The sequence below is a fragment of the Lichenostomus cassidix genome, chromosome 21 (assembly GCF_008360975.1).
Source record: "Lichenostomus cassidix isolate B80296 chromosome 21, HeHo_3.0, whole genome shotgun sequence".
NCBI classification, from domain to species: Eukaryota; Metazoa; Chordata; class Aves; order Passeriformes; family Meliphagidae; genus Lichenostomus; species Lichenostomus cassidix.
The window spans coordinates 5717010-5744963 of NC_139501.1; the positions used below are offsets into that span (position 1 = coordinate 5717010).

A 27954-nucleotide genomic window follows, 5' to 3' on the forward strand; every position below is an offset into this window, starting at 1 on the left:
AGTCGCGATAGCGCTATCGCAACGGCGGCCGCGCTGCGTGCCGGCGTCGCGGAGCTGTCTCTCGCTGATTGGCTGGAGGCTGCGCGGCGCTGGCGCTGATTAGCTGGAGGCTGCGCGGTGCTGGCGCTGATTGGCTGGCGGCTGCCCGCCTCTGAGGTAGCTCGGCGACCGGGAGCAAGATGGCGGCGGCCGCTGTGGGTGTGTGGCTGCTGGCGCTGCTGGCCGTGGGCGCTGAGGGAGGACCCCGCACGCTGGTGCTGCTGGAGAATGGGAACCTGCGCGACACGCACTCGATGTTCTTCCGCAGCCTCGCGGGTACGGAGCGGGTGGCGGGATCTCCTGGGAGGGGGTTGGATGGGGCGCGGGGAGCAGGGCTGGGGACGCAGGGTCAGGATGGGGAAAGAGATTGGGGTTACCTGAGGGAAGAGGGGATGTTTGGAGCCCTCTGGTCAGGCCGTGAGAGGAGATTGGGTTCCCCTGGCGGGGCTGAGGACGGAGCCAGAGGTCCCTTCCTGGCAGGGGGACTGTTTGGACTCCTCTAGTCAGAATGGGGGAGGAGATGGGGGTTCCCCAGGGTGGAGGGGGGTGGTTGGGGTTCCCGGGTCAGGCTGAGGGAGGAGACTGGGGATCCTGCAGCGGGCAGAGGGCGGAAATTGGAGTTTTCAGGCGGAAACCGGGGGTGTTTGGGGTTCCCATGTCAGAATGCAGGAGGAGATTGGGGTTCCCTGTCGGGCTGAAGGAGCAGATCCAGGTCCCCTGAGGGGGAATGGGGTGTTTGAGGTCTCCTGGTCAGGTTGTTTGAGGCGGTGGCGACCCTATGTCCGGATGAGAGAGGAGGTTGGGGTCCCCATGTCAGAATGGGGGAGGAGATCGGGGTCCCCAATCAGGCAGAAAAGGAGATTGGCATTTCCAACTGGAGAAGGGGTTGTTTGGGTTCCCCTGGTCAGAATGAAGAAGATTTGGGTCCCGTTGTCAGGCTGAAGGAGGAGATTGGGAGGGGGTGCTGTTGGAGTCCCCTGGTGTAGGGCAAGGTGTCTGGGATCCCCTGGCCAGGCAGAGGGAGCAGACTGGGGACCCTGTGCCAGTGTGAGGGAGGAGATTGGGGTTCCCTGGAGGGTGGGGGGAGGCTGTTTGGGATCCTCTGGTCAGAAGAAGGCAGGAGATGGGGGTTGTTTCCCCAGCTGTGCCTGTGTTTGGGTCCCCTGCAGCATCAGTCCCTGTTTGATGGGTGACAGTGGGCACCCTTCGACATCAGGTCACTTCAGGGGATCCACCCCTTGGGTTTGTGTGGGAACCTTCAGGTGCTTCTCCTAAAACACCCCTAAGCCAGTTTTTCCAAAATGCTCTTTTATTGGGAAAATAAGCTCTGGCTCCTGCTGCTGCTTTGCTGCTCCATGTGTGGGCTTCATGCCAAGTAGAAATTGTCCCTTTTGTCTTCTGGCTGCAGACAGGGGCTTCGACCTCACCTTCCGGACAGCGGATGATGCTGGCCTGTCCCTGATAAAATACGGGGAATTCCTGTACGATAATCTCATCATCTTCTCGCCATCCATAGAAGGTAAATGCAGAGGGGGAAAGCTCTGGAGCTTGGAGGCATTTTTGGAGGGGGGATTTCCAGCTGTTTTGTGAATTTTAGTTAAATCTTACAGTTTAGATATACTCAGTAGCAAAGTGCAGCTCTGTCCCGGCCTTTGTTGGTGGTTATTGCATTGATTTGGTGATTTGCTGTGGTTTAATTCTGCTGGGTGGTTGTTTCTAAGCTCTAGCCAATAATTCTTGCTGTTTGCTTTCAGACTTTGGTGGGAACATCAATGTGGAGACCATCACTGCATTCATTGATGGCGGCGGCAGCGTCCTTGTCGCTGCCAGCTCAGACATTGGTGAGTGCAGATGTTCCTCCAAGAGAATTAATTCACTGCAGCAAGAGCAGCTGCTCCTTATGCACCTCAGGGATTGCTCTGGGAGGAAATGGGTGATTAATGCCTTCAGTAACATGTTCAGTAGGAATTTAGCTAGGGAGGTCATGTTGCTCCCTGGGGTTTGGCTCGTAGAGCATTGTACGCATGACCCTCAGCTGAATTTACTTTTTCAGTTTATGTGTCTTGTAACAGAGAGTCCATTGTGTTCCTGCAGGTGACCCCCTGCGAGAGCTGGGCAGTGAGTGTGGGATCGAGTTCGATGAGGAGAGGACAGCAGTCATTGACCACCACAACTATGACATCTCCGACCCTGGCCAGGTAATGGCTTTGCCTGCACCTTCTGGCTGCTTTAATGAGCACGTGGGTGCAAAGCTTTAGGGGTGAATCCTCTGTCTTTGTTCTCCTGTTTTTCCCCTATCCCTTCTCTGCTCTGCCACTCTCCACCCGAGAAAGTGGTAAATAATCCATGTTGTAACTTCAGTTCTGCTGCTGTCAGAATCCCTCGGGTTGTAGTTTCAGATGGTCACTGTGTCCAGGCAGTGAGACTGTGATTAATGCTGGTTCTGGATCCCTGTGAGGCTGGGGGGGGAATTTCACCTGAGGGTGAAGTGTATCAGACACCCAGTGTGACATTTCAGATGTGGGAAGGGAGATTGTCAGTGCCAGATTTTCAGATCAGTATAGAAACACACAAACACTTCTACAATTTTTCCCCCTGGTGTAATCTAGCACTTTAAAATTAAACCATCTATTAAGCTCTGAGCTAAATATACTCTGATAATTTTTATTTAAGGTAAACTGTTCAAGCAGTATGTGTGTGCATGTTGTCGTGGTTTGAGGATGAAAATTGCTAAATACAGGGATATAAAACACTGTAGGTGTTGCTGTCTTTATCAAGTGGCAGTTTGTATTTCCTTGAGGATCAGTATTAACTTCATTTGATCATAAACACAAAAAATGCTGTTGTTCTGCTTTTTAATTGAACTACAATGTTCATCCAACAATTGTAATTGTCTGTAAAAATAAAGTTAACATTTAACTGAGAAGCTGTTGTTTGTTATTAGACCCTGACTCACCTCACATGGATCTCTCTTGTTTCCCCAGCACACACTCATCGTCGCTGACACTGAGAACCTCTTGAAGGCCCCCACAATTGTGGGGAAAGCAGCACTGAACCCCATCCTGTTCCGAGGAGTTGGGTGAGCAGGAGGGGATGAGTTTGGGGAAAGAGCAGTTGAACAGTGGTGTTGCTGCGAGGTGAGCATGGCGTCAGCCACTGAGCCTCTTAATATGCACTTAACAAACCTCTCTTGATTTCAAACAAAATTAGGAGGAAATCCTCCAAAGTGGTTTAGTTGTTGACTTAGAAATGGTTCATAACAAATCAGTGGAGGAAATATTTAGTTTCTGAGCATGCTGGAAGGGTGAGAAGGTCTGTGAGATTGAGCAGGTGGCCACACGTTCCTCTGGGTGTGGGGGGCCCTGGAGGTCTTCGTGCTGCTCACCATGGCTCTCCCTCCAAGGATGGTGGCTGATCCTGACAACCCGCTGGTGCTGGATATCCTGACTGGCTCTTCCACCTCTTACTCCTTCTTCCCAGATAAGCCCATCACACAGGTATGGTCCCTTCCTTTCTCTCCTGTTTTGAGCTGTGCTTCTGCAATTTAGTCCATCTAATTTCAGTAGCTTGGGAAAATCCTGGAGTGTTTGATCTCCTGGTGGATTTTGAAATGGTTGGGCTATTAGCTGCTTCCTGATATTGCCTTGGCAATCTTCCTCTCTGCTTTCTGCTGGTGGGAAAGTGTTCAGTGTGAGGAACACGTGTCCTCCATGTTCTTGAGGAGAGGCCAGCCTAGATCAAAGCATCTCTCCCATTCCATCCCAGCTGGAGTGGGCATCAGAATCTTATTCCTGCTTTTTCTGAGCTTCGTGGTTACTCCTTAATTGCAGCCTGTGCTACTACAGCCAGACTGTCCCACCCCACAGCAGGCCCTTCTTTATGCATCCCCAAATGGCTAACCCCTCTCCCACCTCGTTGCTCCGCAGTACCCACACGCAGTTGGGAAGAACACGCTGCTGATCGCGGGGCTGCAGGCGCGCAACAACGCCCGCGTCGTCTTCAGTGGCTCCCTGGATTTCTTCAGCGACGCCTTCTTCAATTCTGCTGTGCAGAAAGCAACTCCTGGCTCCAAGAGGTGCGTTAGCTTCCTGGCTTCCCTGGCTGAGGAGCGTTTGGGGAGCGGTACAGGCAACAATTTTTTTACATTTTAGGAAAGAGCAGAAAGAGCAAAATTGAATTGGGGGTGACGTGCTTGGCGTTGTGGAGCAAAGTGCTTTGGAAAGCAGCTCCATCCTTTTTACCTCAGCTCAGTTTGTGTTGCTTTCACATCTGGTTTGGTTTGGTTTTGGCCTGTGGGGTATTTTCTCAGCTGTCTCAGCCTCCCTTGTTCCACAGGTACTCACAGACGGGTAACTATGAGCTGGCCGTGGCGCTGTCCCGCTGGGTGTTCAAGGAGGAGGGAGTTCTGCGTGTGGGAGCAGTGTCCCACCACCGCGTCGGGGAGCTGGCACCGCCCAATGCCTACACCGTCACCGACCTCGTGGTGAGGCTGCCGGCCTGGCAGGGCAGGGGCACCCAGGAGCTGCCTGGGGAGAGGAGCCTGGGAACACGGGAGCTTGGAGTGGGCCGAGGTTCATTCTCAAGAATTGCTGGTTAATTTGTCCCAGGAGTACAGCATCGTGATCGAGAAGCTCGCTGATGGCAAGTGGGTGCCCTTCGATGGGGACGACATCCAGCTGGAGTTCGTGCGCATCGACCCCTTCGTGCGCACCTTCCTCAAGAGGAACGGTAGGTCCCTGTCAGGAGGAGCAGTAGGGTCCCCTCGAAGAGGAGTAGTAGGGACTCCTCAAGAGGAGTGTGAGATCCTCGTCACTGCCCTGGCCCTGCACTGGGGGTGTTTTCACCTTCAACAGCTTCTCGTGTCCCCTCAGTGTCACCCCCATCTCTCCCTCAGGTGGCAAATACAGCGTGCAGTTCAAGCTGCCGGATGTCTACGGTGTGTTCCAGTTCAAAGTGGATTACAACCGGCTGGGATACACCCACCTCTACTCCTCCACGCAGGTAAGTGTGGGGGAGTGAACCCCACCCTTTCCCAGGAGGAAAGGCTGCCCCAGGCTGCTGGACTGCAAGGGCTGTTCTGTCCCCTGCCAGGTGTCTGTGCGTCCCCTCCAGCACACGCAGTATGAGAGGTTCATCCCCTCAGCATATCCCTATTACGCCGGCGCCTTCTCCATGATGGTTGGCCTCTTCATGTTCAGCATCGTCTTCCTGCACATGAAGGAGAAGGAGAAATCTGACTGAGCTCCCTGTGGGAGCCTTTTCCTGGCGCCAGGAGGGCTGGGCAGTGCTCAGAGCTTCACGTGTATCTGTGTGAGGACTGATGGGTGCCGGATGCACTGTGGGGCTGCATTTCGTCTTCTTATTTTTACACCTGGGGGCATTATTGAGAATGAAAATTAAATTTGGAGGGGGGAAATCTGTCACCAAAGTGTCTGCAAACCCAGGACCAGGACGCTTCTGGTGTTCACTGTTGAGTTGCAGTGTTTGTCTTGCTCCACTGTTGGAATGATTTGGATTGGAGTTGGGTTGGAATGATTTGGATTGCAGATTAATTCCCAGTTCAAAATAAAGTCTCATTCCTCTCACCCTGGACGGGAGTGAAGTGAATTCACAGTGTGGGGCACTTGGATGCACTCCCAGACCTGAGGGCTGTGTCCCCACATCACCCTCGTCTGCTCCAGGCATTCCCTGGGGTGGGCTGGAAGAGAACAGTCAGATGGTGCTGAGGCTGGAGAGTGCTGAAGGGCCAAAAGGGGAGTCTGGGGCACACAGGGGGTCTTGGGACACCCCAAAAAGCACAACAACGTGTCTGGAGTGTCACCAAGGGCACACAGAGGAGGATGGCACTTCAAAACCCACCCTGTGCCCCATAATGCGAACAGGTGAGTTCAGAGACACCCTGAAGTCTTCCTGAGGGCCAAGGGGTACTCCAGAATGCACACTGAGGGGTCCAGGGGGAAAAAAGCCAGCTGGAAGATGCGATCCCAAGAAAACCAGAGTGAAGTGGAGGAGCTGAAGGGGTTGCAGGGGTGTGGGACCGAGTGAGTGGTTTTTTGGGATGCACCAAGGCTGTTTTGGGATGGAAGGTAGGGAAATGGCACATGGGGATCCCTGGGACACGGGGACCAGCAGGGCCATAGGGATACCCAGGGCGGCGTACAGGATCCCCAGGGGACACCTGGGGACAACAGGCACCTCAAGGGACACAGCAGAGGGACTCCTGGGAGACATGGTCATCACCGGGGGGGACAGAAACCCCTGAGGGCACAGGGACCCTTTGCACACAGGGCCCTCACCCTTGGGGCAAAGGGATACCCAGGGAGTGCCAAGGGGCACAGGGATCCCTGCGGAGAGAGGAACCCCGGGAACACAGGGACCACGAGGGAGCACCTGGGGACAACAGGGACCGCCAGGGGCACAGGGATTTCTCGGGAGGCAGAAATCCCCAGAGGACATCTGGGGTCACCTGGACCCCCGGAGACACAGTGACACTCGGGACACCGGGACCACCGGCGACCAGTGACGCTCAGGGGCACAGGGATCCCTTGGCGACACAGGGACGCCCGGAGGACAGCTGGGGACACGGGGACCGGCGGTCACACGGTGACACCCGGGCCCCCGGCCCCGCCCACGAGCCGGCGCGGGGAGGGGGCGGGGCCTCCTCCTTCCGCCGCTCTCTGATTGGCCGAGAGGCCCTGACTGACGTGGGCGCCTGACCGGCGGGGCGGGCGCTTTGCGACGGCGGCGCTTGACGGCGGCGGCGGGTGCGGGTCCGGGCTGGGGCGGCCATGCTGCTCACGGTGTTCTGCCTGCGCCGCGACCGCTCCGAGATCACCTTCAACCTGCAGGTGGACGCCGACTTCGAGCTGGAGAACTTCCGCGCCCTCTGTGAGCTGGAGTCCGGCATCCCGGCGGCCGAGAGCCAGGTCAGGGCCTGCCCCCGCCCCGAGCGCCGGGGAGGGCCCGGCCGGTACCGCCGGGTCGGGGTCTCCCGGGTTGGAGCGGCCGTGCCTCCTTCCCTCACACGGTCGGGGTCTCCTGGCTGGGGAACGGCCGTGTCCCCCGCGGCCCGCGGTGTGGGGATCCCGGGTTCCGTCCCGGCCGTCCGGAGTTTGCGGTTGTTTGAGGTGGTGGGTCCCCTCAAACCTCCCCTCGCCGACCTTTCGGGTTTGGAGAGGAACTCTTTGCTTTTCCTTCAAAATCCTCTCGGGATAGAGCTCCGAGTCCCCGGTGATTTGTGGTCCTTTCGGGAAAGGCTCGGTCCGCGCCCGCCGTGCAGCTGAAAGGGAGGAAATAATGTGGGCTTGTTTTGGTTTGTTTTATGTTGAGGTTTTGGAGGAATTTGATGTTTAAAAGGAGCAGGAATGGGAGTGAGGGGAGCAGGAGTCGGAGCGTCGGGAAGGTAGTGGCCCGTGGGCTCCTCAGAGCCCAGGAAAAGAGGCAGAAATGTTCGGGAAGGGGTTTATTTACCCCATCAAACCCCTGCCCGGTCCGGGGTGGAAAGGGCACATTGAGGCTTTTCCTCCCTCTTTTCCGCACAGGTGTGGGGACCGAACAGGCACATCCGTGTGGTTTTCCTAGCAAATATCCCCCCCAGCCGGATTCAGGGCTCACTCGTGTGCCAAAACATGGGGGAGGCTGTGTGTGGGGGCGGCTCTGGGCCATCTGTCTGGGGTTTGCTCATATTTTGGGTTCAGTCCCGTGTTTTTGGCCGTTCCTCCCCGCTTGTCCTGGGCAGGGCGGTGTCGGCTCCTTTCCTCTGCGCCGGCCATGCCTGGCAGAGTTTGTGGAGTTTAGTGGTGGTGGCAGCTTGTGCTTCCCGAGCCTTTTCCCAGTCTAAATTAACAAAGTGTTTTTCTAGCCAAGCCAAGATTAGTCAGCGCTGGAAGAGCTGCTGTAGGGGCAGCCCTGGAGCTGGAGTGTCCCTCACCCATCAGGCTCCCGACGTTTGGCTTTCCCTCTGCCTTGGGAGAGCCTTGTTTTTTTGGAGTGGGAGGTTGGTGTTGTGAGAGAAACAGTCTCAGAGCAGGGGAAGAAAAATCCGGGTAGGGTGGATTCTCTTCTAGGGAAAAAACGCTTGATTTTGGGCAGGTAGAAAGGGAGAACCCACCTCACACAAAGGTGCTGTACTCCAGCTGTGTCACAGCTACCAGTGAGCTCCCAGATCTGGGGACAGCTCCTACCTGGGGGACTCTGCAGTGGCTTCAACATCTCCAGGCATGAACCGGAGCATAAACTCCTCACTGTCACCTTTGTGCCTTGTGTCATGGTGACCTGCAGCTCCAGGTCTGGTTTAGGATAATGAGGGGTCACTCCTCTGTATTTTTTGCCTGGAGTTCTCTTGTTTGAGTTTTTCCAGCTGACCTGTGTGGGGTTTGGGTGCTGCCAGCCCCAGGCGAGGGGAGCAGCGCTGCGCTTTTGTAGCCACCTCTGCCTTCCTTCTGCTCATCCATCTGCCACTCGTGCATCATCCTGCGTCGCGTCGTGTTTTCCAGGCAGTTATTTATCACTCCTCTCTCTTCTTCTCTTTCTGCCTGGTGTTTGTGAGGTGTTTTGAGGACCTTCAGTGGGGAGAACAGGGTGGATGGACACCAGGAAGAATTTCTTCATGGAAAGGGTGGTCAGGCATTGGAAGGGACTGCCCAGGGAGGTTTGGAGTCCCCATCCCTCCAGGTGTCCAAGGAAAACCTTGGATGTGGCACTCAGTGCTCTGGGCTGGGTGATAAGGTGGGGATTGGTCACAGGTTCGATTTGATGATCTTGGAGGGCTTTTCTAGAATCAGTGATTCTGTGAGGAAGTTCTAAAGATACAAGTTATCAGTGAAGCAGCTCCGTGTGTGGAAGGATTTTGCATTGTTAAACAACAAATAGACAGTTTTACTTTTACCAGACTTGGCTGTTTTCTGCCCTTTTTCCTCAGCCAAGGCGAACATTGCATTGAAAGTGCTGTGTTGGTACAAGAGAGGATGAATTTCATCGTAAGGGTCATGGAGGGTGGAGTAAACCACTCTGTGTGTGGAGGAGAGTTAATCCCAGCCTTTTTCTCTGCTGTTTTGGGCAGTGAATTCTGGGTGCTGCGGTTTGGGGTGGAGCAGGGAGCTCTGAGGTGTCCAAGGGACAGCTGCGGGCACAGGTCGGTGAGATAACAGAGGCAGCTGCCAGTGGCTGTGGTGATAAGAGGAGCTGGGCAAGGAGAGGGGAAATAATCTGACTTTGCACAGTTTCCTCCACACACCAAGGCTGTGGCTTTCCAGGAGAGGGGATGGGAGACTCTAAGCAGAGCCACACTCTTCTTACTGCCTTCGTTTCTGTTTCTCTCTGTGCCCTCCATCTGCTGTGCCATGCTCAGGAATATTTGATAGGTCCAGGATTTGGCTTGATTGATGGCTGCAGGTGGTACCTAGCATTCCTGGTTGGGGTTCCCTGCTCCATGGGGAGGTTCTACCCTCTGGCATTATGCACACTGAATCCATCAGTGCCTGCATCCCTGTCCAGGTCACCTCCGGAAGAACCCGTGTCTGGTGCCTGCCAGCCGGCAGAACTGCCACAGACTAGGCAATCAAAAGGCAGCAAAATCCAATCAGTTTGTTTTAAGAGTGGAGCAGAATGGGTCAGGAGTGGATTAATCCGTGCTGCTAATGGACGTGGCGCGAGTGCCAGGCGCTTAATTCATTGTCTGGGATATAAGGCCGAATGCTCATAAATCCAATCCCAGCAAGATGACAGAGGTAAAGCCTCACTTAAACTGATTAACTCGTCTCTTCCAGCGTGTCTGCGCAGGGAATCTGCCATTTCAGATTTGGGTGTGCAGCTGGGATTTATGACACACTGGCTGTTGCTGCAGCGGCACCGACTCAGGCCAGTAACGTGAGAGGCTGCACCGCAGCTCTGCCAGCACCAGCTGACCTTGGTTGTGCTGGTGCTGTCATGTGGGGTAGAGACCAAACAACTTCAATTTGCTGCACACAGGCCCTGGGAAGGACCTGGTTTGTGAGGTACTGCTGAGGCTGCACAGTGTGGTGGTGGTGGTGAGGATGTAGGAAGCTCGTGCTCGGTTCAATCATGTGTGTTTCCCCAGTTCTCTGATTGCAACTCTACAGGGTTCTGGTCATTTGTGCTCCTCCTGCCTTGTCTTGCTTTGGCACTGCTGCTGCTGAAGGGTCTCTACTGCCGAGTGCCATAGGGAGAGTCTGTGTACGATTCTGGAGTTGCTGGAGTGAAGCAATGAAAGTCTGTAGCGTCATCCAGACCTTAAGACAGGTAGTGATTGGTTTTTTGGGATCTTGTTGGATCTGTTCCCTGTGATAGCATCAGGCAGAGCCGCAGCCTATCCACGCCGGGACTGCGAAAGCTTCTCCCACGTGCCTCAGCCAGTCCTGACCTGTGGCAAACCTGTTGTTGCTGAACTGGCCTTTTCCAGCCCCAAAGAGACGCAGCTTGGCTAAACAAGGTGGTAAAAATGAAGTTTGATCTTGTGCCCGAGTGGTTTAGGCCAAGTTCTCCGTGCTCTGGACTCCTGCCAGGGCAGGAGGCGGTTGGGCTGATCTGCCTGGTCTCGCTGTGCTCCAGCAATGGCACAGAAACCTTAATGTTGGCAGATATAATTTCTGGGAACTTCTGTTCCAGTCTTATTTTACATTTTGGGCTTTTCCGTAACTTAGGCCCTCTGTAGGTATTACAGGTCTGGTGTTAATGGAAATGTTACTGTGGGGATTATTCACCTTTATCTCAGTGTTCTTAAGTTTAGTCTGTGGACCCCTTGTTAAGCCAGGTTATCAAAATAGAAATGGATGTGACTTTGTGTTTTATAGTCACAAGAAGTTAGTTCCCTCCATGGACTGATGGCAGTCTTGGGAGCGGTGCCTTTGGGTGCTCCGAGTCTGGAGAGTCACCTCACTGAAGTGTGCTGGAAAAGATTGAGCTAATGCTTGAGGTCCCTGTAAAACTGGTTATTCTGGGGAGCTTAGTTGTGGGAAGAGGCAGCATGATGGATGTTGGGCTGGATCAAGCCTGGATCTACTTGGATCAGTGGTGCTGGCACGTCTGCAGTTGGTCTGGGGTCAGTGGGGGCTGACCTGGGGGCAGGGAAGGCTGCAAAAAATGTCCGTGACTTGTGTAATCGTAGAGGTTGAAGTTTGGGAATGCGGGCAGACAGTCCCAGTCAAGACTTGCTTCCCTTTCATGATCTTGGCCTCTGATTAGGGGAGACCGGCCCTTCTCCACGGTGCCAGCTGTCAAACCACAGCTGGATTTCAGCAACACCAACCCCATGTTGTCCAACCACAAACATGTCAAGGCCCCAACATGCCTGAGGTTGGGCCTGTGAGGACATCACACCTTCCCTTCTGAAGCTTGAGATGGATCTGGAAGATTTACTGGAACTTTTTTTTCTCCTATAACAAAATAACATCTTGCACTTTTTTTAACTTTTTCTCTGCTGGGTGGTGCTGGTGGCTCTCGTGGCACAGATTGTTTATGCAGAGCGGCCGCTGACCGACAACAACAGGTCCTTGGCCTCTTATGGCTTGAAGGACGGGGATGTGGTGATCCTGCGCCAGAAGGAGACGGTGGAGCCTCGGCCTTCCATGCGCTTCCCAGGTGAGAAAGGCTCTGTGCCAGCACTGCCTGAGCCTGCAGAGCTTCATCAAGACTTACCCAACACCAGCTCTTGTCAGTGTCCTTAAGAACCTTCTGGGCAAAGCACTGAGGGAGGGAGGATGGCTGGAATGAGTCTGGGGGGTTTGAAAATGACATAAAGGGCTTCTGATTTAGCGTTTGTTTTATTCTGAGGAAGCCAATACCATTTTATTGTTCTTTTGGGGAAGCAGGGAGGCAGTGAGGAGGTGACTGGTTCTGAACAGGTTTGGTAAAGGTGTGTGAGTTTTCCTACAACCACTGGTTCCCTTCCTGCTGGATGTGATGGCACAGTCATGTGGTGGCTCAGACCCAGGAACAGCCTTTATGGACGTGTGTCCTGAGCCTGTCCTGTGGCAAATTCCCTGAGATGCCACATCTTGCCAAACCCAGTGGTGCAATCACATGCACATGTGAAAGGCTCCACCGGGAATGCCTGCGGGGAGCCCTGCGCCTCTGTCCTGCCTTCCACAGCCATTCCTAGCAAATCCCAGTCATAAAATATCCCTAGAAAAGGTGCCATAGGCTGAGAAGGGCGTGGGAGCAGTGCTGAGGTCCTCGTCCTGCCTCAGCTGGAGGATGGGTACCTGCAATGCAGGTCTGCAGGAACGTTATTACTTTTTTTTTCCCCCTGCTTTTTTTTAACCCGAGAGACTCCAAAGTGCCTCAGAGCCACTGGGTTTAGCCCTGCAGTCCCTCCATGAGGGACTCACGTTTGTGCAGCTGGGAATAACTAGTCAGCAAGTGCATTTCAGGGGATTAAAAATGGGGCAGACAGACGAGACCAGTTACATAAATGCTCCAGCATTGCTAACCCAGTAACCTGGGGATGTTGCTGCACTTCCGACATGAACTCCTGCTCGTGGAATCCACTCTCACGTAGCTTTAAGGGCAGCTCATCCTTCCCGTGGTTTTTCCAGCAGAATTGTAACCACGAGGTGCCAACACCCCCGCTCTTCCTTTCTGCAGGTCTGCCCAGGATAGACTTCAGCAGCATCGCCGTTCCCGGGACATCCTCGCAGCAGCACCAGCCCCCAGCGCAGCGTCCTCGCCCATCACCCCCAGACGCTCCATCGTTCCCCCAGGGCCTGGACAACCCGGCGCTGCTGCGGGAGATGCTGCTGGCCAACCCCCACGAGCTGTCCCTGCTCAAGGAGCGCAACCCACCCCTGGCTGAGGCCTTGCTGAGTGGGGACCTCGGTGAGTTGGGCTTGGAGCTGGTTAGGGTTGCCTCCCATCAAAGGCAGCATGGGTGTTTAACAAGTTGGGATGTGCTGCAGACTCCTTGATGGTGAAGATAAAAGGTGCCAGTTGGGAGCACTCAAGGCAGAGTTCCTCTGTTTCTGGGTGTATTTCTCCTGCTTGGCTTCTTTAATATCCTCTCTCTCCTACTCAGAAATATCAGATGCACAGATCATTTGGGTGTCTGTGAACAGGAGTGACTCAGCTCCTGATTTTTGCACTAAGACACTCCCTAATACACATTTCCCAATAAAGGTGGTGTGTTTGCTGCATCCCAGATCCTGGTGGGACTAAGCAGAGAGCAGCACTCTCCAAACCCAGCTCTGTCTGTAGTGATTGTGTGCTGTGGAAGTGAACCTCTGAAAGGGAGAGGAAAAGGAACAAGGAAATGTCTTTTAGGAGCTTTATCAATAGAAATAGTCATAAATGTGTATGTGTCTGTTAATCTTGAAAGTGTCTGTGTGTTTTGGGCACAGTTGAAACAATCTTCACTTCCTCTGCAGCTGATGTTGGTCCCTCATTCTTCCTGTGGTAAAACATTTGAACTCTGGTGTCCTTTCAGTGTGAAAAGAGAGAAGTTTTGGGTAGCAGCAGATGAGCTCCTGAGCCTCTGCAGGATGTTTAGTTGGGAAATAAAGCCTCTTGAGTTTGGAGAAATGAATGAAGAGAAAGAGCTGCTAGCAGGAGACTTTTCCTACTTCCAGGGTCACATCCGAGTGTTTTTTCTCTGTCAAAGGAAGCCAGAAAGGAACTTCCATGGGTATTGTCAGCCTTTAACTCTGCTTTTAGTTTATATCCAGAGTTGAAACCACATTCTTTGCACTCTCAGGCTTCTTCACGCTTCTTGCTGGGAGTTTTTCCCATCACCTTGAGCAGAGGTGCTACTCTTGGCACAGGAAACCAGAGGTTAAGCCCAAGACACCCAGAACTGGCTCCTCTGCTGTTCTGCCTGGTCTGTGCACATCAAGCTTTGACTCAGATGTGCATTTTCAGTCCCAAACCGCTACACTGGGCTGGTGTTTCCCTTGTTGTGCTGCTGCTGCTGCTACTGGCAGCGTTTGGGCACAGATCCAGTTCAGCTCTGTCTTGGATTCCCAAATATCTGCATAGATCCGTGCTCTGTGGCTGTGCTGGATCAAGGCACCTGCTGTACGGAAGCCTAATTTAAAAAATCATACACTCAAATATACCCAACAACTCCGTGAGCACATAACAGCCTTTGAGCCAGAGCTGCTCCCTGGGAACGGCATCTCTGGAAGCAAACCCAAACCTTCCCTGTGTACAGACCTTCATGGACTGCCAAGTCCTTTTGGGGACGTACGTGATCCCATTCAAGTAGTAAAAAATGGCCAGAGGCCATCCAGAAAGTGGGAATCTAAAAACTGTGGGCTTAAAATGTGCATTTGGGTCTAGTGTCCTGACTAACACCTCCTGGTTCCAGTGGTAGGCATTCAGATTTAGGGATTGTAATCTCTGGCTTTGCCTCGGGTTCCTTGGGTTTAATGGCAGTTTTGTCATTAGCCTTTGTGTGGTGGTTTTTGGTTTTTTTTTCCCTGTAAGTTGTATGTGCCAGGAAATTGAGTTTGATTGTGCAGATTTGGGTAGGGACATGAGGAGAACAAGCTCTGTCCAGTTGCTTTTCATCTCGGCAGGTTCCCAAGTTTGCCACTGATCTTTTGAGGTCTGTCCGTGCTGCCCTTAGAGAAAGCTTTTTTCCGTGTGCTGCTGAGTCTATTCCTCAGCTGGCATCAAAAGAAGCATTTGCTGTGCCAACATTTGATTTGCAAGAGTAATTTCCAGTAAAAAGCATTTCTGTATCTCCTTGTTCTTGCAGAGAAATTCACCAGGGTGTTGCTGGAGCAACAGCAGGACCGAGCCAGGCGGGAGCAGGAGAGGATCCGGCTCTATTCCGCTGACCCCTTTGATCTCGAGGCACAGGCCAAGATAGAAGAAGACATAAGGTAACAAACCAAAGTGTTTTACAGGCTTTGGGGGTCCTCCCTGGGGAAAAAAACTGCTGTGTGCTTCCATACATGGTGGTTTTTCCTTGGAGAAGGCAGAATCTGAGCACATTCCTTGTATCAAGGTGTATGTTTGCAGGGCAATGCTCTGGGGCCGCCTTTGCATGTGGGAAGGTTGGGATTCGGGAACATGTAGGTGCACCCCTTCCTTCAGATGTGTCCAGCTGAGATCACAGAGCGTTTTTGCTGGTTTTGCTGGTTTTTCAGGTTGCCCAGAAAAGCTGTGGCTGCCCCATCCCTGGAAGTGTTTAGGGTTGGACAGGGCTTGGAGCAGCCTGGGATAGTGGAAGGTGTCCCTGCCCATGGCAGGAGGTGGAATTGAATGGTCTTTAAGGTCCCTCCCAACCCAAACCATTCTGGGATTGCGTGAGATAAGATGACAGCACTGTTGTCTGTGTGTGTGATGTCTTGGAGCTGCCTGAGCTGGTCCACTCTGAGACAGGAGCACTTGTGGAAAGCACATCTCCTCTTGAGAGGTGCAACTCTGGTGCGTGGAGTGTGTTTTGAACTGAGAGCTGGGCTGCTGTTGTCTCCCAGCTGAGCTCTGCACAGCAACACGGCGTCATTTCTCCCAGCTGCCCTCAAGATTTGGTTTTGCATCCTGCTAATTGTTCTGTCTGGCTAATTCACTGATGAGATGTTCTGCAGAAATGCATTCTGCTCATCAGTTCACTCCCTCTTGCTGCCTTCCAGATGTAATTGTGTTGGGCTGAGGCTTGATTTCTTCAGCTGAGTGGTAAATCCTTGAGTGGGTTCATGGCTGGTGGTGTTCCCCTGATAACAAAGTGTCTGTCTGGTTTGTCAGAGCCAAAATACACTGGTGATAGGACTGGTCTCGCATTACAACTGACAGGGTGTTGGTGCCAGATAAGCGCTCAGCAATGCAGAAAATAGGTATTTGTAGATAGTGAAATGTTGCTTGGAGGCACAGGAATGCTTCCCTTCTTCTGTAGATGAGGGATGAACTCAAGGCTCTGCAGCTGTTTGGGAACACTGGGCTGAGCCATCCCCAGATTGCATACCCCACTCAGTAAAAAATGAAATGGCATCAAAATTGGAGCCTTTTGCCCTTTTTTGCAGGGAGATAAGGCTGTTTCAGATGCAGTCACCACAGATACCCTTCTGATACACTTCCGAGATTATCCTGGGACCATGAGAGGCTTCTTGAAGAGCATTTTTTCTGTCAGCTTGAATTTGCACCGAGGGCTGGTGCTCGTGGTGGTGGTGTTCTTTCTGCTGTTTTGCTCACCTCCCTCCCTTCCTATGCTTGGAGAAGGAAGGATACCAGGGAAACCAGAGGATTTTAATGTTCAGCTGCTGTGTGGGATTCCAGCTATGTAGCTACTGGCAACATCTCCGTGTGCCCTTGGCATGACTAATGAATCCACAGGTTCTTTGCTCTGAGTTCTCCAGGTTAACACTGATGGCAGGTTCCTGTTGCCAACATGAGGTTGTCAGAGCTGAGGTGTGAGTTAGGGAGAGGTTGGAAGGGGCCGTGGCTGCTGGAGAGTGACTCAGTGTTTCTGGACTAAGCTGAGATCATTCCTAGCAATCCTCAGCTCCAAAGCCTGTGTTTCACTAAGGAAGCAGCCTTTTCTGTGGTTTAAATGGGTGGTTGTAAGGTGAGCAGCAGCAGGTGGGATTTCCAGGTCTGTCTGTGAGTCAGAGGGATGTTACAAGGTCTGGTTGACAGAAATTTTGATTCTTCTCTTTCTTCTCCACGAAATTCAGGCAACAAAACATTGAAGAGAACATGACGATAGCAATGGAAGAGGCGCCCGAGAGCTTCGGGCAGGTGGTGATGCTCTACATCAACTGCAAAGTCAATGGACACCCCGTGAAAGCCTTTGTGGACTCAGGTGCCTTTTCCACACTCTCTATCACTGAGGGCAGCAGTAAACATTCCAGTAGTTTTCCCCAAAAATCCCCTAATAAAGCATTGCATGACAGGATTTTGGAGCACTTTACTGAACTCTGAGCGCAGCCTGGGCAAGCAGAGCAAATTACTGAGAGAAGCAGTGTGGGAACACCCTGGGTTAGGGCTCCTGGGAGAGTTTCTGGGACTTCCGTATCTGGAATGTCGCTGCCATGTGTGTGTGTCTTATCTCATTTTGCAGATAGGGGGATTTCACATGCCTTTAATGTGGTGGTTCCCATCCACATCCTCCAAGGGGAAGTTCTTGGGGTCATTCCATCCCTACAGTAATGGTCAGTGCTGAACCACGTGTGGACAGCCAGGTCAGCACAGTGGGATTCACAGGAAGCCTTTATGCCCTGGGGCAGGTGGGTTGGTTTCCCAGACGCTGAGTGCCAGATCTTAAGCTTTTCCAGGAGAAAATACAAATTTGTGCTGAGCCATCAGGATTTAATGTGAGTTCTGTTGCTGGTATAGGTGCCCAGATGACCATCATGAGCCAAGCCTGTGCTGAAAGGTGCAACATCATGAGGCTGGTGGATCGGCGGTGGGCTGGCATTGCTAAGGGTGTAGGGACACAGAAAATCATTGGCAGAGTGCACTTAGGTAAGTACTGGCATTTTTGGGGCAGCTGTAGCAGGGGTTTGGCTGCAATTACCACGGTCCTGGCACCAAGGAGTGTCTGGGTTGCTGCTGTAATTGTTAGAAGCTCCCGCAGAGTAAAATCAAAGTGCACCTGCAATGTGTTTGTTTGTCTTGGGCACAGAATTCTGTTTCCTGTATTATTTAATGCTTTATTTTAATGGCATTACTGTAACACTTTGAGGTGAGGGAGTCCCAGCTCCTGCACACAGAGAGGACGTTCTCTGGGGGCAAAATCCAAAGTGAATGTGAAACACCACGACCTTCCCTGTTCCGGGTGGGGCTGCTGGGCAGGGTGAGCTACTCAGGAAGGGTTCCAGCACAGTGCAGCGTTCACTGTTCTTTGGAAGCAGAAGCCACTCTGTACTCTTGTGCAGCTTTTCTGGATGGAGGATATCATCCTTATTACTGAAAAATCGATTCTGTTTGTTGTTGCTGCTTAGACTTGTGCTCTAATGAACTGTTTGCAGCCCCTCAAGCTTGGAGGGTCAGAGAAGCAGGACTCGAGGTTCTTAGGCACATCAGCTTTTAAAACAATTAATCTGGAGCCACGGCAGGCCTGACAGTCCTGGGGCTTGCACAGGGTTGAACTTTGTGTGACCAAAACAGTACATCAGAATGCTGGTTTCAGATTTGTCCAGACCTTTCCCTGGAGGTGGAAGAGCAGAAAGCAGATATGTTGTGCTGTAGTGGGAACTTCTCTCCCTTGTGTTTCAGCTCAGGTGCAGATCGAAGGGGATTTCCTGGCATGCTCCTTCTCAATCCTTGAAGAGCAGCCCATGGACATGCTCCTAGGACTGGATATGCTTAAGAGGCATCAGGTATCAAAACCTCTTTTGAAACAGTTAACTGGCTCTTCCAAGTTTAGCGCAAAGTGCAACATAAATGCCTTGCCTGTGAATTCATTAGGACTTTCCCAGGGAGAGTTGATGGTGGATTATCTTTCAGCCTGGAAGCACATACATTACATCCGTCATGGACAGCTCTAGTGTGCCTGGCTGCTGCCTGGAGCTTTTTGCTCTGATCAAAGATGCTCAGAGCTTTCCAGCTGAATGATTTATTACCAATTGAACCAGGCAGGGCCTTTGCTTAGAGCTGATACTCCTGGCCCACCCTTACCTGCTGTGAACCGTTTTGGTTGGAGACAGATTGCCTGACCTCGTCTCCCTTTTTCTCTGGGAACTGCCTGGCTCTCCACAGGTCCCTGATGTCTCGATGCTCTTTACAGTGCTCCATTGATCTCAAGAAGAATGTGCTGGTGATTGGCACCACGGGCTCCCAGACCTCGTTCCTGCCCGAGGGTGAGCTGCCCGAGTGCGCACGGCTGGCGTACGGCGCGGGGCGCGACGACGTGCGGCCCGAGGACATCGCCGACCAGGAGCTCGCAGAAGCAATACAGAAATCCGTAGAGGAAGCAGGTACCAGCAGGAACCCAGTTGAAATAAGAATCCCTGCATTGTTGGTTTTTGCTGCATGTCAGATGTCTGTGAGCAATTCCCCTTCTAGCTCCTGGGAGCAGCATCAACCAGTAAAGGGTGGAGAAAAGGAGCTTTTTTCTTGCTTGTGGCCTCTGAGGGCACTTCTCTCCTCCTTTCTGGGCTGCAAAACCTGCACAAAGGTACTCAGGGCTGTTTGCTGTTGAATTTGTGCTGTCCCTGCAGCTTCCCACCCACTCTGGTTTCCTAGCTTTCAAGGTGTGCAGGTTAATAGTTGTCTGTGGCTGGGATCACATTGTAGTGCCCAGCAGGGACATGGCTCAGCTGTGGTGCTTCTGCAGCCTTGTGTGAGCACAGCTTTGGGGAGGCTTCCGAAACCCTGCTCTTATTGGCTGCACCATGTGAAAATAGAGCAGCTGTAGCAGTGACAAAATTCATGATAATTTTTAGAAATCGCACTATTTCAGCATTTTTCCCTGGAATGGTGCTCATGCCCTTGGAGGGGGAATTGCCTCTTTGCAGTTGATCTAGGTTTCAAAAGCTGACTTCACATCCTCAGCCTTAAACATGACCTGCAAAGAGAACTTTCACCCTCCTGTGTTTTAGTTCCCAGTAGCCCTGGAATCCAAACACTGCACAGGTGCAATGACTGGGCTACAGGGGATTTTGGTGGCTGCAAAATTCAGTGAAGTAATTTTATTTTCAGCCAAAATAGCTGAAGGTTGAGTTATGAGCCAAAAACTGTCTGAAACTCAGAGTTTTCTGTTCAACTCCTCCCTTAATTCAGCTTTTAGCTAAAGCAAAAAAATCATTCTTTTTCCCTGCCATTCCACTGAAGCTATGAATACCTCAGGGTGTATTCCTTAAGCCTTTTCCAAAACTTTTAAAGATAGCATTTTATATCCAAGAGTTCTCTAGAGACCTTTGAGTATTACTGCTCATTTTTCCTCTGAGCACAGTAAATTCAGTAAATTCATGTAGAACTCTTTGCTGGGTCAGGTTTAAGCTGATCAAATTGATTTCTGCATTTTACTTGCTAATTTTTTAATAATCTAGCATGCCCATATTTAAAACTTAAATGAGAAAAAATATTTAACCCTATATTACATAAATATTTTTATATATTTATTAGATACTAAACTTCATATTTTATATATATATAACTAGTGGAAATGGACTGAAATTTTTCTTCAACACCCCACAGTTACGGTTTCACAGCCCAAAGAGTAAGCAGTCAGTTACAAATAATGAAGTTGATAACATTAAGGGGAGCACAGGACTGTGCTTATTCCTCCTTTTGGCCAATTTTCTTCCATCCTAAGAATATAAGTTTTCCAGAAATGTAAAAAATCTCAGAAGGCAGGTCTGGCTTTAATGAATCAGTAAGAAATAGTTTAAAAGTGTGACTTTTCAGCCAAATTTGAATGTTTATTAACTCAAGTTGCAGCCAGTAGAGAGAAACACAAACACGGGTTTGACCTTGTGATCGGGTTTTGATGTTGCTAAAGGTCAGGCTCAGGAGTTTGGGCTCTTGTCTGTTCCCACAGCCTGGCAGGTGTAGATATTAGCTCTTTTCCTGTTATAACCTGGAGCCTGATGAAGCCTGGGTTAGCTTTTGAAATATATTTCCACTTTGGATGAGACTTTGCAGATATTATAGTTGGTTGGATTTTGTTCTCTGTTGAAAGGGTCAAGTAACAAGCATATCTCAGCCCAAACTATGAGTCTTTACAATAAAAGCATTTTAGTCAAGTTTTTTAGAAAGAAAAATGCCTGAAATTACTTAAATCCAAGCTGCTTATGTACCACATACAGTTCTAAGGACCACGAGGCTTTGTTCAGGCTAGTCAGCACTCTGACACTTTCTGTTGATGCTGAGCCCTAGAGGAATGTAAAAGATTTATGGGAAAAGGAAAACCATTTTGTGTGTTCACTTAATGCTCATAGAACACCAAGGCACAGAACTGAAGTGGTTCTTGTTCAGATTTATTCTGACAGTCCTAGACACAGTACCAGCCTCTGGCCCACAGGCTTTTGTTGGCTGTATCCTAAAATGTCAGCACATTCCTTCTTTCTCTCTTCCAAAACTTGAGTTGCTGCTAGGTGGTACCAAGAAAACCAAGAAAGGAAAAAAAAGAAAACGGAAGAAGGACAGAAAGAAAACATGATGCAGCTCCAAAGAAGCTCAGCTCGCCACAAGATGTGTGTTCTTTTATAACAGCTGGAATTGTTGCTGGCTTCCAGGAGATGGTACAACACAAGGCTGCGTGCACCTGGAGGTTATTAAAGTGCTTGTTTTGAATGCACCTGGATTATCCTTGAGCTTTATTTAATCCCCTGAAGCCCACTTTAGGGAGCCTCATGATTTCTGTCAGCTGCTTTGCTGGTGGTTCAGCACCTATGGAAGGCAGCTGAGGAGGTGGTGGAGTGCTGGTGGGGTTCACTGGAATCCGGGATCCCCATGTCCTCAGTTACTTCTGAGAGCTTGATGCTCTTTTGTGCCAGTTTCCCACCACTGGGGAATTCAGTGATCATGGAGGATTTACAAACCTGGCAGCAAAACTGGAGCTGTTTTGCTGAGGAGGAAGTGTAGCCAGGCAGTTCATCCCACACACACCTTTTCATCCAGGCAGCCTCAGTCCAAGTCACTGCCATCACAAACAACTCAGGCTGTTCCTGGTACAGAGAGGAACTTATGCCTGATGGTGCACTTTGTGGGGAAGAGTTTGTTCCTGGTTTTAGCTGGATCAATATCCCTGGTGGGGCTGTGATTCAGCTCCTGTGGATACCCCAGGAGAAGGATAACACTGAGGAGTGCTTGGCAGAAGACCAGCTCCTGCTGCCACCTAAATGCAAATCCCTGATGGGTTGGATCAGACCCTCATTAACGATCCAGCGGGTCAAAAGACAGTTCTGCTTCCTTCCTGAAGGGTTGGTTTGGGAGCAGACAGCATGAATGTAATCATTCCATGTAGAAACAGAAAGGATCCCTCTGGTTTTCATCCATATCCTCTGTCACAAAGCTCTTTGCCCCCCTTAGGAAAGATGAGCGGTGGGGTGGTGTCACAGCAGGTACTGTTCTGGTTTTAGTTTGCAGAGAATAAAAGGTGCAAGGCTGAGGAGAGAAAGGTGGATTTCTACTGTGTTGAGGAATTTAAAGGGAATCCTGGCTGGAGGTGTGGGCGTGGCAAGTTATGCCCCAGTACTCCTGTAAAAAGAGACTCCAGGAAGGCCAGTGGTGTGTGTTTAAGACCTCTGCGTTTGGGAAGGGAAAGGGCAGCAAATCACAGAGTACAGAACCCGGGTGTGTGACCCTGGGCAGAGCAGGGCTGTGGTGGCAGGACAGGCGCTCCTGCAAAGGTCGTGTGAGTGATTTAACGAGTGTGAGAGTGCTGATACATCAGTGAGATTAGACTGTCAGCAAGATAAGGTCACTTAATCTCCCCCGATAGCCACAGCCAGTGTTTGGTGCTACTGATAGAGATCTGCAATTCATGTGCTCTCTGTGAGGACAAGGGAGCAGCAAGCTGGGCTTGACTTCTGGCTGCTTCTCCTTTGCTTTGCTCTTCCCAGCCTTGGGGAGCAGTTCTTTTGGGAGATTTCTTTCTTCCTGGGATCTGTACGCTTCCCTTTTGCAGCAGTCTGGTGTTTTGACCTTCTCTTGGGTCTGATGGCCCTGCTGGGAGCACAACCCAAGAACTGTGTTGCCATCTCAGTTCTCTCATCCCTGAAATGTGTCTCCTGAGTATCTCCAGCCAAAGGGAGAACAAACCAGGACAGCACTAGACAGGTGTGTTGTGGTGTGTAGAGTTTACCAAGTGTGTACTGTTACCCACAGACTGCTCTGTGGCATAGACAGTACAGAACAGCCTTTAAATTGTGCTCTGGCAGAGTTACTTTTGCCTTGATGTGCCGAATTTGCCAGGCAGAATCCTTCTGGGAGGCAGGAGCTCCTGCAGCCTCCATGCCGCTGTGCCGGCCAGTCGGGAGGGGAGCTGTGCAGGACTGTAACCATGCATGGTGTGTGCTCTGAATGCTAACACGAGTTTGGTGTGTTTGTTTCCTAATCCAAACAGAACGTCGGAAGCCTTGATGCATGTAGTGTGTGTTTACTGCAGCTGGAGTGGGCCACAGACCAGGTATTTACAGCCACCCGTTCCAGTTTGTGCTGCCACGCTGCGAACGGTGCTTCTGCCATGTCCTGACTGCTCATTTCATTCTGTCTTCCATAGAGAATAGTGACAAAGAAACTACCTCACTGGAAATGCCCTCATTACCAGCTTCTGATGGGTTTCAAAATCCAGTCCAGTCTTCAGGACTAAATTCCAAGATCTGTAATCCCACAAATCAATTACTTGATCGTTCTGTCTCTGCCCCTGCTTCAATTTGCTCATCTGAATCCAGCCTTGCAGAGCCCATTGATCCTAGAGCCGTCAAGACTTTTGACTCTTCACCTGAACACCAGACAACCCCGGAAAAAGAACATTCTCTGGTATTACAGCATTTTTCCAATAGCTCTTCCTTGGCAAACAATGACCCCTCTCCGCACACCAGGGATGAAACCTGCTCCAATCCAGCTTGCCTTTCACAGAAGACACTCAAAGAAACATTTACTGCTGACATTTTAAAGGAATGTAATGCTAAAGGACAAAATCACGGTCAGGAAAATCCTCTGGAAGTGACAAAAGTTAAGTTGGCTGACACTGCTGCCAAGCACGGGCAGGATAAAAATGTCTGTCTGTCTTCAGAGCAGGAGCAAAAGCCTGAGCTTCCCACAGACCATCAGACATGCAAAGAGCCAGAAAAGGAACATCTTGAGCAGACTGAGACAACTGACCCAGAGTCTCCTTGCTGTGTTGGTGGCGTTGAGAAACCTGCTGTGGCAGAAGCCAAACAGGCAGAAAATCCTCCCATGAAAATGAGAGATGGACTGGAGAGAGCAGGTCTTTCCTGTGTGAAAGGGAGTATCCAACTGTCAGCCTCCTGCAGCCATGTGCACATGGAAGCCTCCATGGAAACAGATGCAGTGGAGCAGGCTGCAGCTGAAGTGCAGAGCTCAGCAAGGGAGCAGAAGCAGCAGACTGAGAATAGATGTATATCCAACCTGAACTCAGATGCCTTCTCCATGGAGGTGGAGTTGCTGAAGTCTCCATCCTCCTTGAGTGATCCACTTTCCACCAGGGATGTCCTGCAGTCTAAAAGCACTAGTGAAATTCCTGCAGAGTATCATGAGTTGGTTAATTCGGCAGCAGACAGCTCTTCCCCATCCAGTATCCACCAGCTGGACACGGATCCAGGGAGACCTTCAGAAGAGCCATGTTTCCCTCTAGCATCAGCCTTGAAAGAGCTACACAAACTCTTGGTTATCAGTCGGAAAGGAGAATGTAAGATCCTTGCCTCAGAAGAAGTCTCACAGCTGGAAATAGTTCACGGAGAGCCAGCAGTGCAACAGAAGGGGCTTCCTGAAGGTGAGCAGAAAGGCTCGGATCCATCCAGCCAGGAACAGAGCTGTTCCTTCCCTGAGGTGAGGTCTGAGGGTGGAGGAGCAGAGGGGAGCCAGCCTTGTGATTCAGTCAGAGAGCACATCAGCACTGGGCCCATTGGTCCCGGGCAGCCTGTGCTTGAGGAAGGTGCTTTAGAGAGGCAGAAGGGTTCCAATAAGACCGATGTGGTTGTGGTGAGTTCTGCAGCCACACCTGGCCAGCAGCAGAGCCTGGAGCAGGGGGAGGTTTTGGCAGGAGGTTCTCTGAGTCCACCTAGTCCAACTTTGGAGCAAAGCACACCTGTTTCCTCCACTCCTGCTTCGGGTGAAGGTGCACCACAGGATACTCAGAGTCTGTTCACAGTGGCACCTGAGAGAAGTGGCAGAGCTGCTCCTGAGGCTCTGTGGCTGGTGGGTGGCAGTGAGGAACCACCGCTGAGCCCACCAGCTGCCTTCACCAGACTGACCACAGGGGCTTCTCCACCCCCTGCTTTCCCTGCGGCTGATGTTGACCGGATCCTCGGTGCTGGTTTTACCCCGCAGGAAGCTCTCGAGGCCTTGGAACAAGCGGATGGAAACGCAGATCTTGCTCTTCTCATTTTGCTAGCCAAGAGCATTGTTGTTCCCACGTAACTGTGCAAGAGGGAGCTGACTGGGGGATCTTATCTTCTACAGGAGTATCTCAATTACACACCACAGTGGACAAGCAGAATGTTCAGCCAGATTTTTTTAATTATTTGCAGCCAAAGTAACATTTCTGTTTCACTTTTTAGATTTGGGCTTTGAAAAGAAAGAAAATGTTCTTGCATTGTGTGGACAGGATAGCTTTTAATCATGCATACTGGATTAAAATTACTGGGTTTATTTAAATGTACAATTTTAGAATAAGCTCCAGTGCTATGAATAAAAAGCAGCGGCCACTATGCTCACCACCTTGTCCAGCACAAAGTGGGTTGTGATGGGAATTGACCACACATGCACAGGACGGGAGGTGCACACTGAGTCCAGTGTAGACTCTGATTTGTTGCAGCTCCTTGGAACCCAACATCCAGCTGTTGAAATTATTCTGGCAGCTACTAAAGGTGTGTAGATGCTCATGGATGTGTAAAGCTTTGCCAGAGGAACGAAGATTTTTTCTGGGGAGTGTGGGGTTTTGTGTGTGCATGGGGAAGGCTGATGCTTATTTTGCCAAACCCTTTTATGCTTTGATTTAGAGTTGGACTCAATGATTCTTGTGTGTCCGTTCCAACTCAGAATATTCTGTGATGCTCTTGGGCCAGTGTGTTCCAGTTTACAACATGGGGATAGAAGAAGGGAAGGGATAGAATTTGGTGCTACCAAAACTTACACGTTTTAACTTATTTGGAAATGTGCTGGTATTAACTGTAGGGACGGGGGGGAGGGAAAAGGAGTATTGATGGTTTTTTTCTAGCCTCACTCACATCATGTTTCCCTCATGCAAAAAGAACAAGCTCAACCACTTTAAGGCTAAACCTTAATGATGAATTTGTTTAACAAACCATGTGTTACAGCTCTAAATTCCCTCTGAGCCCGGGGAGGAATGAACTTCATCTCAGTGGTTTCAAGCAGGGCTGTGATTGGAAGAAGGAAGAATCTGCTTTGCTGTGGTTTGTCTGGATGTCTGGGGCCTATTGGCCTCTCGGCTGTGGAATGCCACAGCTGGGGGGGGGCTGATCTACCATCTCCTCAAGAGCAAGGGCTCCCCAACAGGGTTCACAAAACAAATGCACTGAGGTGGCTTCTGTGTTACAACCGTCATGGCCTTCTTGGGATAGCTCTGGTGAGTCACCTGGATGGTGAGGCCTCACCGAGGCTGTGCTGTAGGAAGCCTTTCCAGATGCTTTTTTTTGGGGGGTGAACTCCTTTGTGATGCTCTGCAAAGCCCCAAAACTCTGTCAGGGCTGGGGAAGGGGAAGGAAAGCGTGGCTGAAACCAAATTTTAAGTAGGAACTTTGATTTAGTCCCACATGAAAATCTCAGAAGTGGCTTTGTGTCAGGTGTTTGTCTTGAACTTGATGCGTTGAGCTAAACCTGGAGTGATGGCTCAGCAGCACCGGACACATTTTTGTTCATGGCTTCCATGTGGTGGTGTTGTTGTTGTCTCAGGTCTGTGTCCTGGTGTTTGTGTTCTCTGTTGCTTTAGCAGGTCTCCTATGTGTGTGCTAGGCTGTTTTCATGCAGGTGGCATTTAAAAACAACTCAGATTTGGTTTCATCTGTCACCTCACAGGAGTTTGTGCTGTCATTGAGTGCTGGTGTCAGATTTGCCTCAGACACTTGGGCAGCCAGGAGATCCTTTGGAATAATGAAGGGCTTTAAGGCATTCCTCTGTCAAATGGAGCTTTTCCATGAGCTGGGACAGTACCATCCAGACCTGGAGCTCCCAGACAGGTTTGCTTATATCCCTGTGCTTGTAATGCTGGCAGCAGGCATCGCTCCGTGCACGAATCAGTGCTTGGCTGTCTGGAGCAGCATCCAGTGATTCACTTGAGGCTCTGCTCTAAATTAGTTACTGAGGCCAGACTGCAGCTGTCTCATCTTCACTGGGCAGGTGGTAGAGTTACTCCTGCTGAAGATTTGGTTTAATATTCTCCTTGCAATGAGCACCTCAAATCAGCAGAAGCCCCTCTGTGAAGGGCACAGGTGAGCTGGTACAGGAGTACTGTATCACCAGGTCTCTCTAGAAGCATTAGGAAATAGCATCTCTCAGAGCCATTCCTGTCTGCATCTGGTTCACCATCAGAAGCAGCAGTAACAAGGCTCCCAGCTCCCAGATCCTGAGCAACTTCAGACAGCTGAATCTGCTCCCGATTTACACCGTGGGGCTTGGTGAGGTGGCCTTGGGAGCAAGGTAACACAGGAGCCAGGGGCAGGTTGTCTCTCTTGGATCGGGAGAGCTGAGCCTGTGCCCTGCACCTGCAGGTGGATCTACTGCCAGCTGCGTGGAGCAGCAGATTTTGGCTACTCAGTGTTAGCTACTCAGTGTTGGCTACTCTGCATTAGCCCCTTGTATCACCCTGTCTGTTTTAGAAGCCGTTGCTCAGCTGGGCCAAGTGGTGCTGTTCTGCACCAAGCTGGTGACAGGCTCTGCTCTCACGGCCATGCTGACCTAGGCTGCGCTTACAGAATTTATGCTATAAAAGCTTTAGAGCATCAGCCAATCCACTTCAATGCTCACTTTTATTCCTTGTCAAATATAAGTTTTGAATCCTGCCCTTCTGCCAAAGCTGTATGGAAGCATTTATTCATAGTGCTAGAATTCTGTGGGTAACTCTCTCCAAACTGCTAGAAACAAACCCTGACCCCCAGCTGATAAATATCTCTAAAACTGTTTTATCAAGTAGGTCCAAGCCTGGTGATTAAAATATCTTAATTTCCAAGCCTTGCTTTGAGTGAATGGCTATGTGCTGCTAAATTAGTGAACAATTTTTTTAGGAGCAAGAGTTAGTATAAAATTGGGGCAGTGGTGAGTATTTAAGGTTAAAATAAAATGTAATAGAATGTGTGTTTAGCAAACGCTGTC

The 27954-nt window shown here is 50.8% G+C and overlaps 2 protein-coding genes across 4 annotated transcripts; both read left to right on the forward strand.

Annotated features, from left to right (window-relative positions):
- The first annotated feature begins 115 nt into the window (after window positions 1-115).
- DDOST (dolichyl-diphosphooligosaccharide--protein glycosyltransferase non-catalytic subunit) lies at window positions 116-5624 on the forward strand. Its single transcript, XM_085079793.1, has 11 exons — window positions 116-315; window positions 1448-1558; window positions 1794-1880; window positions 2134-2237; window positions 3024-3118; window positions 3443-3536; window positions 3966-4114; window positions 4375-4522; window positions 4647-4767; window positions 4934-5040; window positions 5131-5624. The coding sequence occupies exons 1-11, from the start codon at window positions 180-182 to the stop codon at window positions 5278-5280; spliced, it is 1302 nt and encodes a 433-aa protein (XP_084935919.1). The 5' UTR covers window positions 116-179; the 3' UTR covers window positions 5281-5624.
- Window positions 5625-6780: 1156 nt separating this feature from the next.
- DDI2 (DDI proteasomal shuttling factor 2) lies at window positions 6781-27947 on the forward strand. 3 transcript variants are annotated; one of them, XM_085079784.1, is made up of 10 exons: window positions 6782-6965; window positions 11508-11637; window positions 12643-12873; window positions 14750-14876; window positions 16668-16795; window positions 17329-17457; window positions 18211-18314; window positions 18722-18911; window positions 23006-23068; window positions 23162-23300. In XM_085079784.1, the coding sequence occupies exons 1-9, from the start codon at window positions 6828-6830 to the stop codon at window positions 23020-23022; spliced, it is 1194 nt and encodes a 397-aa protein (XP_084935910.1). In that variant the 5' UTR covers window positions 6782-6827; the 3' UTR covers window positions 23023-23068; window positions 23162-23300. The 3 variants fall into 3 exon arrangements, with proteins under 3 accessions (XP_084935908.1, XP_084935909.1, XP_084935910.1); XM_085079782.1 differs by lacking the exon at window positions 23006-23068 and having other exon boundaries at window positions 6781-6965; window positions 23162-27947; XM_085079783.1 differs by lacking the exons at window positions 23006-23068; window positions 23162-23300 and adding an exon at window positions 21033-21235 and having other exon boundaries at window positions 6781-6965.
- Window positions 27948-27954: the final 7 nt, after the last annotated feature.

Coding starts and splice junctions, on each gene's coding strand:
- DDOST (XM_085079793.1), top strand. CDS start 180: ATGGCGGCGGCCGCTGTGGGTGTGTGGCTGCTGGCGCTGCTGGCCGTG. Junction 316..1,447: donor GTTCTTCCGCAGCCTCGCGG/GTACGGAGCGGG, acceptor TTCTGGCTGCAG/ACAGGGGCTTCGACCTCACC. Junction 1,559..1,793: donor CTTCTCGCCATCCATAGAAG/GTAAATGCAGAG, acceptor GTTTGCTTTCAG/ACTTTGGTGGGAACATCAAT.
- DDI2 (XM_085079782.1), top strand. CDS start 6,828: ATGCTGCTCACGGTGTTCTGCCTGCGCCGCGACCGCTCCGAGATCACC. Junction 6,966..11,507: donor TCCCGGCGGCCGAGAGCCAG/GTCAGGGCCTGC, acceptor CTCGTGGCACAG/ATTGTTTATGCAGAGCGGCC. Junction 18,315..18,721: donor ATATGCTTAAGAGGCATCAG/GTATCAAAACCT, acceptor TGCTCTTTACAG/TGCTCCATTGATCTCAAGAA.